Genomic DNA, 14,252 nt, shown 5'->3' with positions numbered 1-14,252 from the left:
ACCTGAAACAGGCCTTGGTATGGAAATCAAGTTTATAGATTTAACCAAAGAAAAGCACTCATGATTAGTGATCCAGAAATGTCACTTTATAGTGGCTGGGTGTGTGTGTGTGTGTGTGTGTGTGTGTGTGTGTGTATGTAGAGGCAAAAGAGTTGCTCTTCAATGGGTATAGAGTTTCAGCTTTGCAAGATAAAAAAAATTCTGGAGCTCTGTGGCACAGCAATGTCCTTATAGTTAACATGCTCAGAAATGATTAGGGTGGTAAATTTTATGTGTTTTATTTATCACATTTTAGAAAGAAATGTCAGAACAGAGACTGTTCTAAAACAGCTTAAACTCAATATCCACCCAGCTGGACCCAACCTTCTTATCCTTAGCCTTCCAACCCATTGGGACAGGCACTGTGGAATCAGGGACAGGCTGTCCTCCAATGATGCACGGGTCACCATGGCCATTCTTGGGGCATCCCAGAACCACGAAGCTCTTGAAGTGAATGTTCTATCCTTTGTTTAATGAGTTCTTCCCGCATAGTCTCTAAATGATTAGGGACATAAAATGATAGACTTTGCTGCTCTGAGGTTTTGAGAGACCAGCCCTAGTACACTGTGTAGGCCAGAGACGAAATCCTAATGATCTCTCGTCACCCCCATTCCCCAGGACCCTCCTGACTGGCCCCCAACACCTCTACCCCTACATGCACCATCGAAAGGGACTTTCCCTCTCTAACCACCAGGGTCTCCAGTGGTAAGAAAAGACACTGACAGACATGATGTGGTTTCTGCTCAGTTAGAAGCACAGGAAAAACTTTCAAACACCCCTTAGAAGGGAGAAAAACCAAGTACGGAAGGAAGTCTGCACCTTCAGCACGGGCTTTACCCTGCCCTTTTTTTTTTTTTTTTTTTTTTTTTGGTCTTGCAGAAATCTATACCTCTCTGCCTGTCTTTTGGAGAAACTCACCAAGTACTCAAAGGCCTTCAACACAGAGAGCTGGCATTGAGAGTTACCTCCCACAAATGCCCATCTCTACTCTACACTCGCAAGTTTCTCTGATGCAAACAAGATTTGGACTTGAATTTAAGAGATGCTTCTCTTATTTCTAAGTCTTACAGCTAGTTTAAAAAGATTCCTTCTTTTCTTTTTTTTTCCCTTCGGTCAATCCTCCTAAGAACATACAATTTTTCAGGCTATGGATGAACAATAATATATTATTACACTAATGTTGGAGGGAGGGGTGAGACAGCTGTAACCTATCTCAGATGGGCTGAATGGTCTGCTTCAGATAATGTAATTTTCAGTCTGGAATCCACGTGTAGGTCAAAGCTAGAGAAGACAAAAACTACCAATTTGAAGCAATAATGACTATAAATCTTAAAGAGTTTCTGTTGGTTGCAAAAGCTGTATAACAGGTGGGCATACTGGAAGTCTTCAGATAATTCAGATAATTCTTAGAGGCACCATGCCTTTCAGGATTACACTGCTTGCAAATGAAAAGGTAGACCAGAGAGCTCTTTCTCAATTTTCATCTCTACCTACAGATACATTCGTTAACTTCATATATGGGCAATATTTTTATGTGCACTTGAAGAAGAAAGTAAGTCCATTTATATATTTCCTCTCCTGTATAGGTTTTAAAGTGAAATGAACTTATCTACTTGATCCAAAATAGCATCTGAATTTTTACAATGGCTCAATGCCTTCTATATGAGGATCATTGTGCCTTTTGGCTGTAGTTGCCAGGTCTCTGGGGCGTGCTCTGATGGGGTGAAGTCGGTCTGTGCCTTAGTTTCCTCCTTGGAACACTTGACTTGAGGCTGACACAGAAATACTGAAGCCTCACACCCACCCTTCTGCTAACGCACACAAAATCTCAACCTGGCACATTACTCAGGAACTAACCACCCGCAGAGTGATGGAAACCTTTCAGTAAAGGTGCATCTGGAAGGAGTTTAGCCTCAGAGATGTGAGTGGTGGTGTGGAGTCTGAAGTGGGATGAATTCAAAATAATGGTGGTCAAAGTTCTCCAAAACTCTCCATCTCCTCTTTTCTTTCCTGAAATGTCTGCAAAACTAGTTAAGAGTCAAGCTCCTGACAAGGCAAAAGACAGTAATTTGATGCTATAAAACTCTGCTGTTTTGGCAAGCCTGTCCTAAGTACAGACATCAGTGAGTGACTTGTGAAGGCCCTGCCCAGCCAGGCAACAGCAGCATTGTCTCATCTGCTAAAGTGGGGAGCAGAGTCAGGAAGCTGAGACTTGGTTCCAGGCCCAGCGTGAACGTGTCAGTTAACCTGGACATCTGTCCTGACCATCCACGCTTTGATCTTCCCATTTCTAAGATACTCAAAGCCCAACCCTATCGATGTCCTTTATGAAAAAAACTTGGGGAAGAAAGCACATTGCCTTGAACCTCACCACGGGCACAAGGCCAAGCACCTCTTGCAGCAATAGCAAGAGACCACAATCTGTGCGGGGTTTTGAGGAAAACCTCAGCCCCATTGACCAGATGCACAGAACTACAGAGTTACCTTGGTTATTAAAAACGAAACAGATTTGTTAAAATTGGACCTCATTCTTTGTACAACCAGCTGTGTGCATGGGTTACCTGCTCCATGGGTCATTTGGGTTAAAATGTTCCCCTAGGCTGACTTACTTCCACCCAGAACCCTGGCAGCTCACCTGCCTCACGGGAGACAGAGAGGAAGGTGCACTCAGGGAGGGCGAGTGCTTAGCAACACAGCACTCCCACACAAGTTTTCTTGGAATCTGTGACTACATGTTTCCCACTTCCTTTCTGTTGAAGCAGGGAATCAAAAGTCAGTGTCCTGTAGCACATCCCAGATGGAAGTACGTCTTACCACTGGGATGAGAAGGGGAGCGACCTTGAAGACTGGGAATGACCTGTAACCTGTGTCCCAATCATCCCTCAAGACACTTGGCCAGTCTTCTGGTGGGTACACGAGCTCTTCCATTCCTCACTCCTCTTCCTGCAGGCTCAGAGGGCGGGGTGACACTGGAAGAACTGGTTAACTTCCTAGTGCTCCCAGTTCTTTAAGTAGGCAGGGGCGGAGGCAGCGTTGCTCTGATTGGTATTTTGTTGGCCAAGCCCAGAGGCCAGCTGTGTTCAGAAAAAGGGTGTTCTGTTGGCCCTTGGCTCTGAAGACCCTTGTCTGTTTGAGGGCCACTGTGCTCCTGTGGAAACACACCGCCATCAATGGCAGGGAGCACTAACTATCGCATTCTCTTTTTCTGGAAAAGGCAGAGGCAGGTGGTGGCTTTCAGCCTCATTAACTTCTGGCTATTCCTTCGTAGGGGAGTTCTGCTCACCTCCCTGGCCCTCACGCCATGCTTTACCTGTGTCTCCTCTGTCCTCAGAAGACATCACCTGCTTTGTCATGTCAGCAGGTTGAAGAGATGGCCAAGTCGTGTTTTTTTGTGTGCTCAAGGCGGTAAATTGGCCCACACGCGTCTGTGATGGAGGGTAATCACAATGAAACTGACACTCAAGTAGAAAACAGAGTCCGCCCACAGGAACGGTGCTGCACCGGAGGCTGCAGCGTACGTTAAGAGTAGAGTCGCTGCTCAGGTCAGCCTCGGCTTCCACAAGCGTGTGATTCAGTAATAACTGGAAGCACAATTGCTTTTTCACTCGCTATTTTTTGATGGTTTATTCATAAAGCAATTTTTCACTTTTCACTTATTTTCAGCTCCTTTCACATCTTGTGCTCAGTTTCTGTCTTGCCTTAACCTTTCCTCTCTCCTCCTCCCTTTTTCTGCTTCATTTTTCTTTACTCCCCTTTTTAAACCTTGAACCGTTAAAACATTATTGAGGCCTCACTTGCTTTGCTAACCAAAATGTTTCCTTTCAACGTTTTCTTAGGTTCAGTTTATTGGATTCTCATGCTCTTCTTTAGCTGTCTAGTATTTCTGTCCCTTTTTCCTATTTGTGGCAGCAAACTTAAATCTTTCCCAGTCTTCATTACAAGTGTGCCTTTTCTTTCAAAATAGAAAGGGATGAAGAAGTGAAAAAAAAAAAAAATCAAAAAACAAAACCACCAAACAAAACAGCCTAGAATTCATGGCTCTATAGCACAGATTTGATTTAAGTACAACCTGTTATTTCCATTAAAAGAATCTTGATTCCTTTCAGATGAGCATATTAATTCCTAGGGAAAGTTCATGGTTCTCACAAATTAGCAGAACTTTGTGAGTCCAATCTTTTTTGCCAAAAGAAGCCACAATAGTTATTTCCATACAAGTCTGCCCCTCATTTCCATATTTTCTGACATCTGCTCTCTAAATTACAAATCTCTGCCTATAGCAACAACCAGAGTTCCAAGGAAAACAAACCAAGAGGAAATAAGAGAAAATGATGGAATCTTAGAATATTAAGAGATGTAATGCTTCTAACGCTAGAAGACAGCCCGGGAATGACTCCTTGTAAGGCAGGACAGGACACAGTGCAGGTTTCTGATCCCATGCAGACCGGGTAAAGGAGGAGTCAGAGTCCTTAGTGGGTTTTTTGCAGGTCTTTTATTGGGGTTCAGTGGGTACGTGGCAGGCAGGGGTTCTGGGGGGCTGGGAGGCTGGCAGTCCTCCCAGCCCCCAGCAAATCTTCACTCTATCTGGGCTCTCTGGCCTTCTCTGCTTTGGGCTTCTTCTCTTTCAGCTTCCTTCTCAGCTTCTACTGCTGCTGCTGGCGTCCCCGTGACGCCGCCCTCAAAAGCAGTCTTAGCCCAGGTGAATCCCATCTACCTCTGCCCACACCCTACTCCAGGTGCCCGCCATCAGGCATGCATTCAGGACTGCAAGGATTCATCATCTATCCTGATGGCGGGAGGGCAGAAAAGCCTGACATTTTCTTTACCCTACACTCCTTCATGTTATGGATCAGGAAACTGAGGCCCAGGACTCAAGGAAGTTCCAGGATTTTGATCGCACAGTTATCTTAAGCCTGAACCAGAACTAAAACTAAGCATCTAACCCTCTACCCTCCCCCCACCCCGGCCCCCCAGATCACTGCTCTTTCTACAAGAGCAGGAGCTCACAACCACCGTTTCCATCTTGGGTGGAGTTTTAGACTTGGAGCCATGGAACGAGTTAAATCATTCCATTAATGATCCTCAGTTGGTTGGTCTCACAGCCAACCTCTCTGATAAAACTGGGGAGGCAAGAAAGGGCTACACAGAAGGGCCCATGGGGTGTCGCGCCTTCTTTGCCTGTGCGGTTGGGAAACAGCACTCAGGGAAAGCACAGCTGATGGAGGAGAGGAGGAGATGGCCCCTTGCCCTCCGGCTGGACCTTCCAGCACTGAGAGGGCACTACGAGTGGCAGGGTGCTGTCAGAGTGCCAGGTGCGAGGTGAGAGTGGTGCCCCGTCTCATAGTACACCCCTTTCAGAATCCCTGGGAACTCAAATGTGGAATATATTTTCACATATTTTACAAAATATATAGCACATTTCATTTCATAGTTTTATAAACTCTCAGACCTAGACAAATTCTCTACATATATGTATGTGTATTTATAGCTACTCTATATGTAGTTACCTAGCAACATTAAGGTAATTTAAGTTCTCTACCAAAGTCTGATAGCTATCTTGTCCCTAGGTACATCATCATTTCTAAGGTTGATAGAAATCTTTGAATTATAGATCTAGGAAGGACTTGCCAGAGCGTCGTCCTGTGCTTTCAAATAAGCTGACTCCTGTCTAAGCCCTCCCAGGAAGGAGACACTACTTACTCCCTCCCTCCCGCGGAAAGGAACCCATTGTGTTACAAACCCTAAAGACAGACATTAGTCTTTGTGATTTATCCCACGTCCCTTCTGCTATGGTTTAATTTCATTTCCTTTGCTCTGCTCCTCATCCTAATGGAGAACAGCTGCCTGCCATCACCCACAGGTGAATCCCTCGGATACCTAAAGGCGAGCTCTACACAATTCCCAAAGAACAAATCCCCTTTGTTAATACACTGAAGGATTTCTTACCAGAATTACCTATTGGTATGTATCTGTCACTTCCTTTTTCTTTCTTGATGGGAGTAGGAGAAAGCTACTCTGTGACTACATTCACATCATGATAAACAAACGCTTCTATCTTAAACTCAGATAGAAGGAAATGTGTGTATGGCCAACTCTAGTTCATTATTGGTCAAACCTGGAAGGAAAAGAGAACTAGGAGAGAGCTTGTTATAGTATTCGATACAAACTGGGCTTGGAGAATATTTGCACAAATCAGGTAAAAATAACTTTTCGAAATCTTGGCGTGTTTTGTTTAAATTACATGATTAAGGCTGTACTGAGATTAAGATTACGTCTCACTTAAGGAGCAGCTGCCAGCAGCACTTGAAGCAAATGGACTTGAGGGTTCTGAGGACTTGATGTTGAAAAAGATGTGATGGGAGGCTTATCCACATGTTTGAAACATTTCTTGCAACTGTAATATATCTAGAAGTGGACACTAAGAGGTAGCCAGTAATCTGATTTCTTTGGCCAAAAAAGGTAACGAGATGGCCATATTACAGACAAATAACTCTATGTTCTCCTAAAAGAAATAAAGATATCTTCCCTATTGGTTCAGCAATCACATTCTATCTAACCTCTCTCCTATTCATTATTCTTTTTGGTTGTCATCTTACATGGGGCAGCCCTCCTTTCTAGACCAAATTATCCTAAAGGCCTGATTTTAGATCAGAAATTCTCCATTATGTGCCTATAATTACTTTCATTTCTCTGCTCTGGCCTTCTCCCATTATCTCCCATTATTTTTTAAAAGGTTACACAAACACACACACACACACAGAATTAAGCTCACTTATACACACTTATGGTCCTAAATTGGTTTCCTATCCCCCAAGGGGGTAGTGTGGAATCAGGAAATGTGCCCATAAACTCCGTGGAAACGCATATTCTATATATTGCCTTATAGTGGGGAATGTAATACATCATTTCTAAAAAGTTTTTATTTTCAGGAAACTCAGGAAAAAGATGGCTTCTTTAGTCTTGCCTTGCCCTACAAACAGCTGCATGAAGCCTTGATCCAACAGCATGGATGTGGGCTGGGTGGACTTGTGCTCCTCGTGAATATTATCTTTTCATGTAATGTTTCATTAAACAGCTAAGTCCACAAGTGTTCCAAGATATATAACGCTGAAGAAAAAAAGATAGGCTTTGCCAAGTAAAGAAGTATGATTTATGATGGTAACTGCTACACTCTGGATCTTATTGGGCTTTGTTTTGAAAAATTATTACCATAATCGTTCTGTAGAATTTAGTAGTGCAACCAGCACTATTTGGCACGTTTATGACAGTAGGGATCTGGTTTTCTTAACTCTACAGTTACATGTTGGCAACGTTTCAAATTCTTGGCACAGATGTTTAAGTGAATATAAAGAAGAAACTTAAAAAAAAAACCAGGCAGTTGTGAGTGTCCAAATGTAAGAAGGAGCATTATTTTCCTAACATGCAGCTAATGTGGACATAGAACTACGGACTTGGTAGTGGATGACATGGCAAGCATGAAGACCACTTGCAAAGGCCTTTAGATTTTGTTCAATGAGGGCACTATTCACACACCTATTCATATCCACAAGTGAGACTCAAAATTTATTTGTGCCTGGACATAGGTTAGTTTCTGGAGCATCAATGGACAAGCATGTAGACCTGTTCCCACCTTGTGACCCTTGGAACGGCACGGTCATACCACCCCCAATGGTTTCACATCTCAAGTAAAACAAAAACCTTGTCAAATTTCTTTTTAAGGGCCTCCCCGGTGGCGCAGTGGTTGAGCTCTGGGTTGCGAAGCTGCCCACAGCCTCTGCAGCATCGGTTCGATCCCTGGCTGCTCCCCGGCCACCGGAGGAGGGTCCCACATGGCGCGCAGACCTCTCCTGCCGCCCGCTGCTGCCCTCAGCAGTGTACTTCGGTCCTTCTGCCTGCTCTGCTCCCCGCTCTGGCTCTGTTGAATTCTCTCACCCTCCCGCGCTTCTGACTGTACCCAGTGCTTATATAAATAAATAAATAAACCTTTAAAACAAAATTCTTTTTAAATGCACAAGTGGCGAATCTATTTTCTCAGATAAAATGTGAAAGGGAAAAAGTAGTATGGGTTGTAAGGCAGAAGACAATGCAGAAGCATTAAAATCTGTGTTCCATGTGCATGCCCAGTACTAATAAAGTGGAAATTATGTCACCAGTGGGCAGTGTTCCTCAACTCAGAGCTTCAGGGCCCATCACCCATGAGGGAGCTGGACAAACACAAACAGGCACTTGTACACAACACACACGTGTGTGCACACGCACACATTCACACACACAGAGGCACAATGCTAGAAAGGCATTTCTGGAATTGATCCAAGTCTTCCTTAACTCCCCGACACCCATATTCACCAAATAAACAAAAGTCTACCAAAAGCAAAAAAGTCGTCCCCACTTACTGCTTGAAACTTTTCAGAGAGATTCTGTTATAGCTCATAATGAAAGATCTTTCACTGTTGAGTTAGGCAAGAAGCAACAGATCAACACTGTTAAATCACTCACTAGTTCTCAGTGATGGTGAAGGGTCAGAGAATCATACAGTCACAGCTGCATACCGGGGAGGGTTGAGGGGAGAGAAGGGCATTATGTTAAATTCTGGATTCTGGGCCCACCCTTACCCTGTGGTTAAGATGTGGCTCTTTGGCCCTTCACTCAAGACATTGGACAAGTATTGGTAAAGCATGAACATTTATATTTAATTTACATTTTGACAACTTGCACATAAATAACAATGTAAACCAGTACGTAAACATAAGAGTTTGTTGTTCTAGCAAAGTAAAAAGCCATTAACTTTGGTCAGTTTTAACATCGAGTAGAAGGAAAAAAAAATAAAACCACTGTTGATTGTGGGCTCAAAATTCACATGTAAGAGGCCTAAGAAGGAAAGTCAGACAGTACAGAGTAGCAAAAAGTCAAGCCATTAGCAGATCCTTGTAAAAATATTCCAATGTAAGAAAGCATTAAAGAAAAAAGAACAAAAAAGTGGCTGGGTACAGAATGTACACCCTGTCAGTGTCAGAGTGTGATGCTTTAGTTTGCTACAATTAAGGACCATGCTTATTTATTGAACACGGATGCAAAAGAAATGTCAGTTTTGCTGCTTATAGGAACAGATCATTAAGGCTCTTGGGTATCCCTGGATTATTCTAAATTTGTTGTTCTTTTCTGCAGGTTGACTTTAGCTGCCATGAGCAAAATGGTGAACATATAATCCAGACTGATTAGTGATAGGTCATTTACTTACGAGGGAGAGGAAGAGAGAACAGTTAGTGGTGGTCAAAGGAGCAATGATGGGATTTTTATTTCTGTGACTTGTGTGTGACCAATAATCATAATGGGACAAAACAAAGAGTCATCTTAGCTTGTCTCAATGGTAAAAAACAATGTATCTCTTTTCTCCTTGATTGTTATGCAGTGTCCACCTTTGCACCAAGATTTCAGGTTCTGATGTAACAGCAAAGGGGTGCCCCAGCTCACCAATGTGATTGTGAGGTCAGCAAGTGTTAAGCAAAGTCTCAGAAAGGGTTTGATTTATGAATCTTGTGCCTTAGAAAATGTAGGTTCCTTTACATGGTTTGGCTCACAATTTAAGTGGTTATAAATATATTATATATACACATGGTATAGTGGTATAAATAGATTTATAAATATACATCATTCTTTGCTACACCTTGAATGCCTACATGTAATCTTTGGGCTTAGCAGAGTAAAAGATAGAATGGCACACATCCTATCTTTCTGGAGCATACTTAGTTTCTTTTCTAGAGTAGCAAATCACTAGATAAAACATCATTTTCTGCACTACTGGACACACTCAATGAGGTAATTGTTGTTGAACAAACTTTGCAATGCCCATTCATCTTTAATTAAATTAACCAAAAAAATGTAAAAACACAAATACTGAGGAAAATCTGAGTTTTACAGAAAAAATACAATTGATGTTTTGGGGACAGGAATGTTCATCACCCGCTTTAACAATGAGTATACCCGTTTTTCAGTTTTTAAAGTGTGGCCTGAGCCTTAATCTACCTCAAATCCTTCCTGGTAGAGCACCATGTTTGTGCAACTTTTACATAACAACAACAACAACAACAAAACCAACAACAAAAACAACACCCAAACTCAAGCCCCCAATCCTCACACACACAAAACCACCTATGCTATGGGGAACCTTTCGCAGTGGTTTTAAACATGGAATTTTGTCTTCTTCACATTTTCAGATAATACATTGGGAAACAAAAGCCATGTGGCCACTCTGAATGGTGACATGACTTTTGTGGGTGACCCTGTTTTTTGGAGAAGGAGAAAAGTTGGCAAAGTCTTGTCTCCTTTCTGGTAAATCGGTAGCTGGGGGGAAATCTGATCTACAGAAACAGACAAGATTCCCTTTTTTGTTTCTCCTACTGAAGTTATTATTGGGTAATTCTGCACACATACCCCCAAGTCATACAACGCCAATGCCGTCCAAATGATACTGATATGATCCTATGAATTAACACATCAACTGTCTGACTTTGGCAATATCAAAACCTCATCTTCAAACCATTATTATAGAGGGAGGTCGACTGAAATAATATATTTACTCACTAAATCTTAGTAAATTTTAGGTACTTATACAGATGTGCAGAAATTATCTACAAAGAATGGCTACAAGACAAAAATATAACATTTAAACTCAAATTAGAAGAATTTTTTCCAGTCATTGTAAACTTTTTTAATTATTGCTTTTTGAATGATAAATTGTATAATAAATTATGAAGGATTATCATTGAAAAAATAATTATGGCTAGGCAAATAGTCTTAGTAAAAGGAAGGCTATGCAAACATATCCACACAAATATTCAAAATACACAGGTTCAAATATATACATGGGGTGTAAATAAGTATATATAGTATGTATATATATTTATATTGTCTTTGCCTCATTTATGCCCTGAGATTTCAGTAACTTTGGAGTTCCTTCTTTAATTCCAGAGAAGTGAAGGGAAGCCATTTGCTGGCAGGTGATCTCTGCAGCACAGGAAGTATGTACAAACAATTTGGTAGAGGCCCCCTGCCTTGCCAAGTCATAAGTTAAGAAACAAAACAAACACTTTATTTTCTGAAAATCTTAAGGATCCATTGGTTCTACTGTTTCTTGTTTGACCTTTACAGGTACCAGAGGTAGTGGGTTGCTGTGAGGCAACTTGATGAGGGACGGGTCTGATGACTCATAAAGGCTACACCCTGAGAGGAGTCCATTCCCCATGTTTCTTTGCAAAGACACTTTCAGGCCAGTTTCTTCTTTCTCTTTTCTGACCACAGCCAGAATTTCTTTCTCCACCACAGAGATCACATCGATGTTGTCCTCCATGTCCTCCAGCCGGTCAGCATTGTCGCTGATGTCAAACTTCTCGATTTCCTCGTTGATCCGGGTCAGGTCCTCCAGAGGCAGCCCGGTGGCCGGGGCCACGGGGCAGTTCCCCTTCAGGTGGACTTTGAGGCTGCAGAGATGGATGTAGCTCTTGTGGCAATGGGCGCACTTGTGGGGCCGCTCCCGGGTATGTAGGCGCTTGTGGAGTTTCAGGTGCACAAACTGGGTGAACTTGGCGGGGCACACCTTGCACTGGTAAGGCTTCTCTCCGGAGTGGAGTCGCAGATGGGTCTTGAGATTGCTGGTGCTGCTAAATCGCTTGTGGCAAACCTACAGCACAGGGAAGAGGGCAGAGAAAGGAGAGGGAAAACCAGAAGATTAAGAGTTGCCAACGGGAGGGGCAAGCTTACAAAGTGAGGCCCAGCAATCTGAGAGGTGAGGAGCCTCCCTGTGGCACCTACAGTGTGGCGGTAGGCAAACAGGGCAACACTGGCACATTGCACATGAGGTGGTGTTTATTTCCCCTACCATTTTCCACCCACTGGAAGCTGGCTGTGTCATCAGCTCATCAGCAGGGACAGGATTGTCAGCCCATGGCAGGGAGGAATTCTGGTGTCAGATTAAACCATGGGCTGTATGCCATGGGAAGGCGCATTCTACAAAGGTGCAAAGTTCTACCCAGAAAATACTGCCCACCTGGCATTCATGTGGCTTTTCTCCCGTGTGTACCAGGTAGTGTTTCTGCAGGTGGGCAAGCTGAGTGAAGCCCTTGTTGCAGGTCTGACATTTGAAAGGCCGTTCTCCACTGTGCACTCTGAGGTGGACCTGGGAAGAAGCCACAAGAGTTAGTTCTGCTCTCAGTCGGTGGAAGAATTAGCATTTCTATTCAAAGAGCCCAGACATTTATGATGCAGACACCTTAAAAGCATCAAAGGTAAAGTCTTCAACAGAACAAATAAAGCACCAATGTTTCCAGAACACTTGTTTTGTTTGAGCTCAAGTAACAAAAATCACAGGCCAGCAGGGACTTGAAAGTGATCTCCTTGCCCAAACCCTGTGTTTTTATTAATCAGAAGAAATGCAGGAGAGGGGAAGTAATTTGTCCAAAGCCACACAGCCTGCGGCGGCAAAAGCAGAGTTAAACCCACACGGACTACTCCCAGCCCGGGTCTCACAGCACTGAGGATGAGATTTACAACCCAAGGAAAGCCAGCTAACTACAAACACGTGGATGGGCTCACGGGCACAGGCACTAGTGAACGGTCAGACTCTGTTCTTTTCTGACCTACCTTCAGATTCGAGAGCTGGCCAAAAGTCTTGGCGCAAACGTTGCATTCATACTTAATCTTGCCATTCTGCTTCTTCAGGGGGTAGGGAAGTGTCTTGTAGCCAGTCATGTTTCTTTTGTTTTTAATGAGATTCATGGCTTCGTCGCTGCTGGGGGCTGCCATCGATGCTGAGGTAGCTTTGGGTTGCACCACGTGTTCTGACGTGGCGGCTGTGCCCGCAGTCGGAGACCCGCTCGTGGGGCTGCACACCTTGTCCTTCATGCTAGCTGCAGCCCCGGTGAGGGAGAAGGCACTATGGGGTGCGGGGACAAGCACCTCTCTGGGATGTTCAGGCTGAAGCAACCTCCGGGCTCCATCAGAGGGCAGGGAGCTCGGGAGAGAGGCCGGGTTGAGCATGGGGTGAGGCAGGTTGCCCCCACCCAGGAGGTTACTGTACACAGGGTACAACCTGGGAAAAAGGCCAAAGTTGTTGATGCCGTTGATGTTGCCCACGGAGCTGAGGCTGTTACAGTTCATGCCATAGGGGGGCAGAAGGAACTTGGGGTAGTGAGCGTTGTAAGAGGGGATGAAGGCTGGGGGGAGGTGGTGGGAAGGCGCGTAGCCGGGGTAAGAGCCCAAACCTTCAGTGCCGTAGGGCCCGTTCAAGTAGGCGTAAGAGTCCCGGTGGTCTTGAGAGCCAGGAGCCAGAGGTGACACGGTGTTCCCCGGGCTGCTGTGAGGACTGGAGCTTTTGAGGCTTTGGTCTGGGCTGCTTCTTGCCGAGGGGCTTGGTGTTGTGGAGGATGGAATGGGGGAGTGAGTCATGTAAGTCGGCCTCTCTATCCTATAGGCCAGGGAAGCTTTCAAAAAGTCTTCCGGAAGCGGGGCCCGGATGGGGTAAACAACCCGGGGATAGAAGGGCATTTCGGGGCTCCCATTTTTCCTGAAGTCATCTATGTCCTTTTCTGAAGTGATAGGTGAAATGTTCGAACGGTAGAAGTCCTTTTCTTTGGAGGGGTGGGAGTCCTTTAGGATTTCTTTCACACTGTGCTCTCTCTTTGGGATGGTCTTTGGACAAAGTTCGTTTTTCTCAATGCTCTGCTGCTTTGGATTACTCTGTGTTTGTGCTGAAATAAAGAAAGGTGATTACTCAGAGGGGTAGAGAGAACTGAAGTGAAATTGCGACAGTTGCTCTCTCCTTGAGAGAACCTGAACACAGCTGGCCTCGGGTCAGAGACACCTGGCTTCTCACCCTCCCCTTTAGAGGGCTCTGGGCCCCTCACTCAAAAACATAGCTCCATTTCCTTCTCAGCAAAGCAGGGACAACGGCAGCACCATTTGGATGACTTAGTTTCCATTAGTAAAAACCTTCTGATAGAAAAGTGCTGTTCAAGCTAGAACAGAAGAGCTTCCATTAAAAACGGGGTGGAAAAATACTGGGGTGGGAGTGTCAGGGGTTAATAAAACTCATTCCGATGTTCACAGTACTAGAGGAAATCAGCACGCTCTGAGCTTGATGTGAAAGATTAAGACTCATTTCAAGTAATAAACAGTCATCAATTTTCACCTTGATTCGTGTTTAATATGAAGTTGATAAAAGA

At 44.1% G+C, this 14,252-nt stretch overlaps 2 protein-coding genes across 6 annotated transcripts in view; one reads left to right on the top strand and one right to left on the bottom strand.

Annotated features, from left to right (window-relative positions):
* The window catches only part of ATG5 (autophagy related 5), a 207,343-nt gene that overhangs the window by 171,430 nt on the left and 21,661 nt on the right, over positions 1–14,252 (top strand). The window lies entirely within an intron of this gene.
* PRDM1 (PR/SET domain 1) overlaps positions 8,711–14,252 on the bottom strand; it is a 107,664-nt gene continuing 102,122 nt past the window's right edge. For all 5 annotated transcript variants that reach the window (XM_054699065.1, XM_054699066.1, XM_054699067.1 and 2 more), the window contains 3 exons: positions 12,673–13,778; positions 12,080–12,208; positions 8,711–11,713 (listed from right to left, as the gene is read on the bottom strand). In XM_054699065.1, the coding sequence (XP_054555040.1) occupies positions 11,141–11,713; positions 12,080–12,208; positions 12,673–13,778 (1,808 nt within the window). In that variant the 3' untranslated portion in view covers positions 8,711–11,140. The remainder of the gene's footprint in view (positions 11,714–12,079; positions 12,209–12,672; positions 13,779–14,252) is intronic.

This window comes from Talpa occidentalis, unplaced genomic scaffold (assembly GCF_014898055.3).
Source record: "Talpa occidentalis isolate TD23 unplaced genomic scaffold, MPIMG_talOcc4v2.1 talOcc4.2, whole genome shotgun sequence".
Classification (NCBI taxonomy): Eukaryota; Metazoa; Chordata; class Mammalia; order Eulipotyphla; family Talpidae; genus Talpa; species Talpa occidentalis.
The sequence above is the reverse complement of the archived record's forward strand: the minus strand, read 5'-3'. Positions and strand labels throughout refer to the sequence as shown.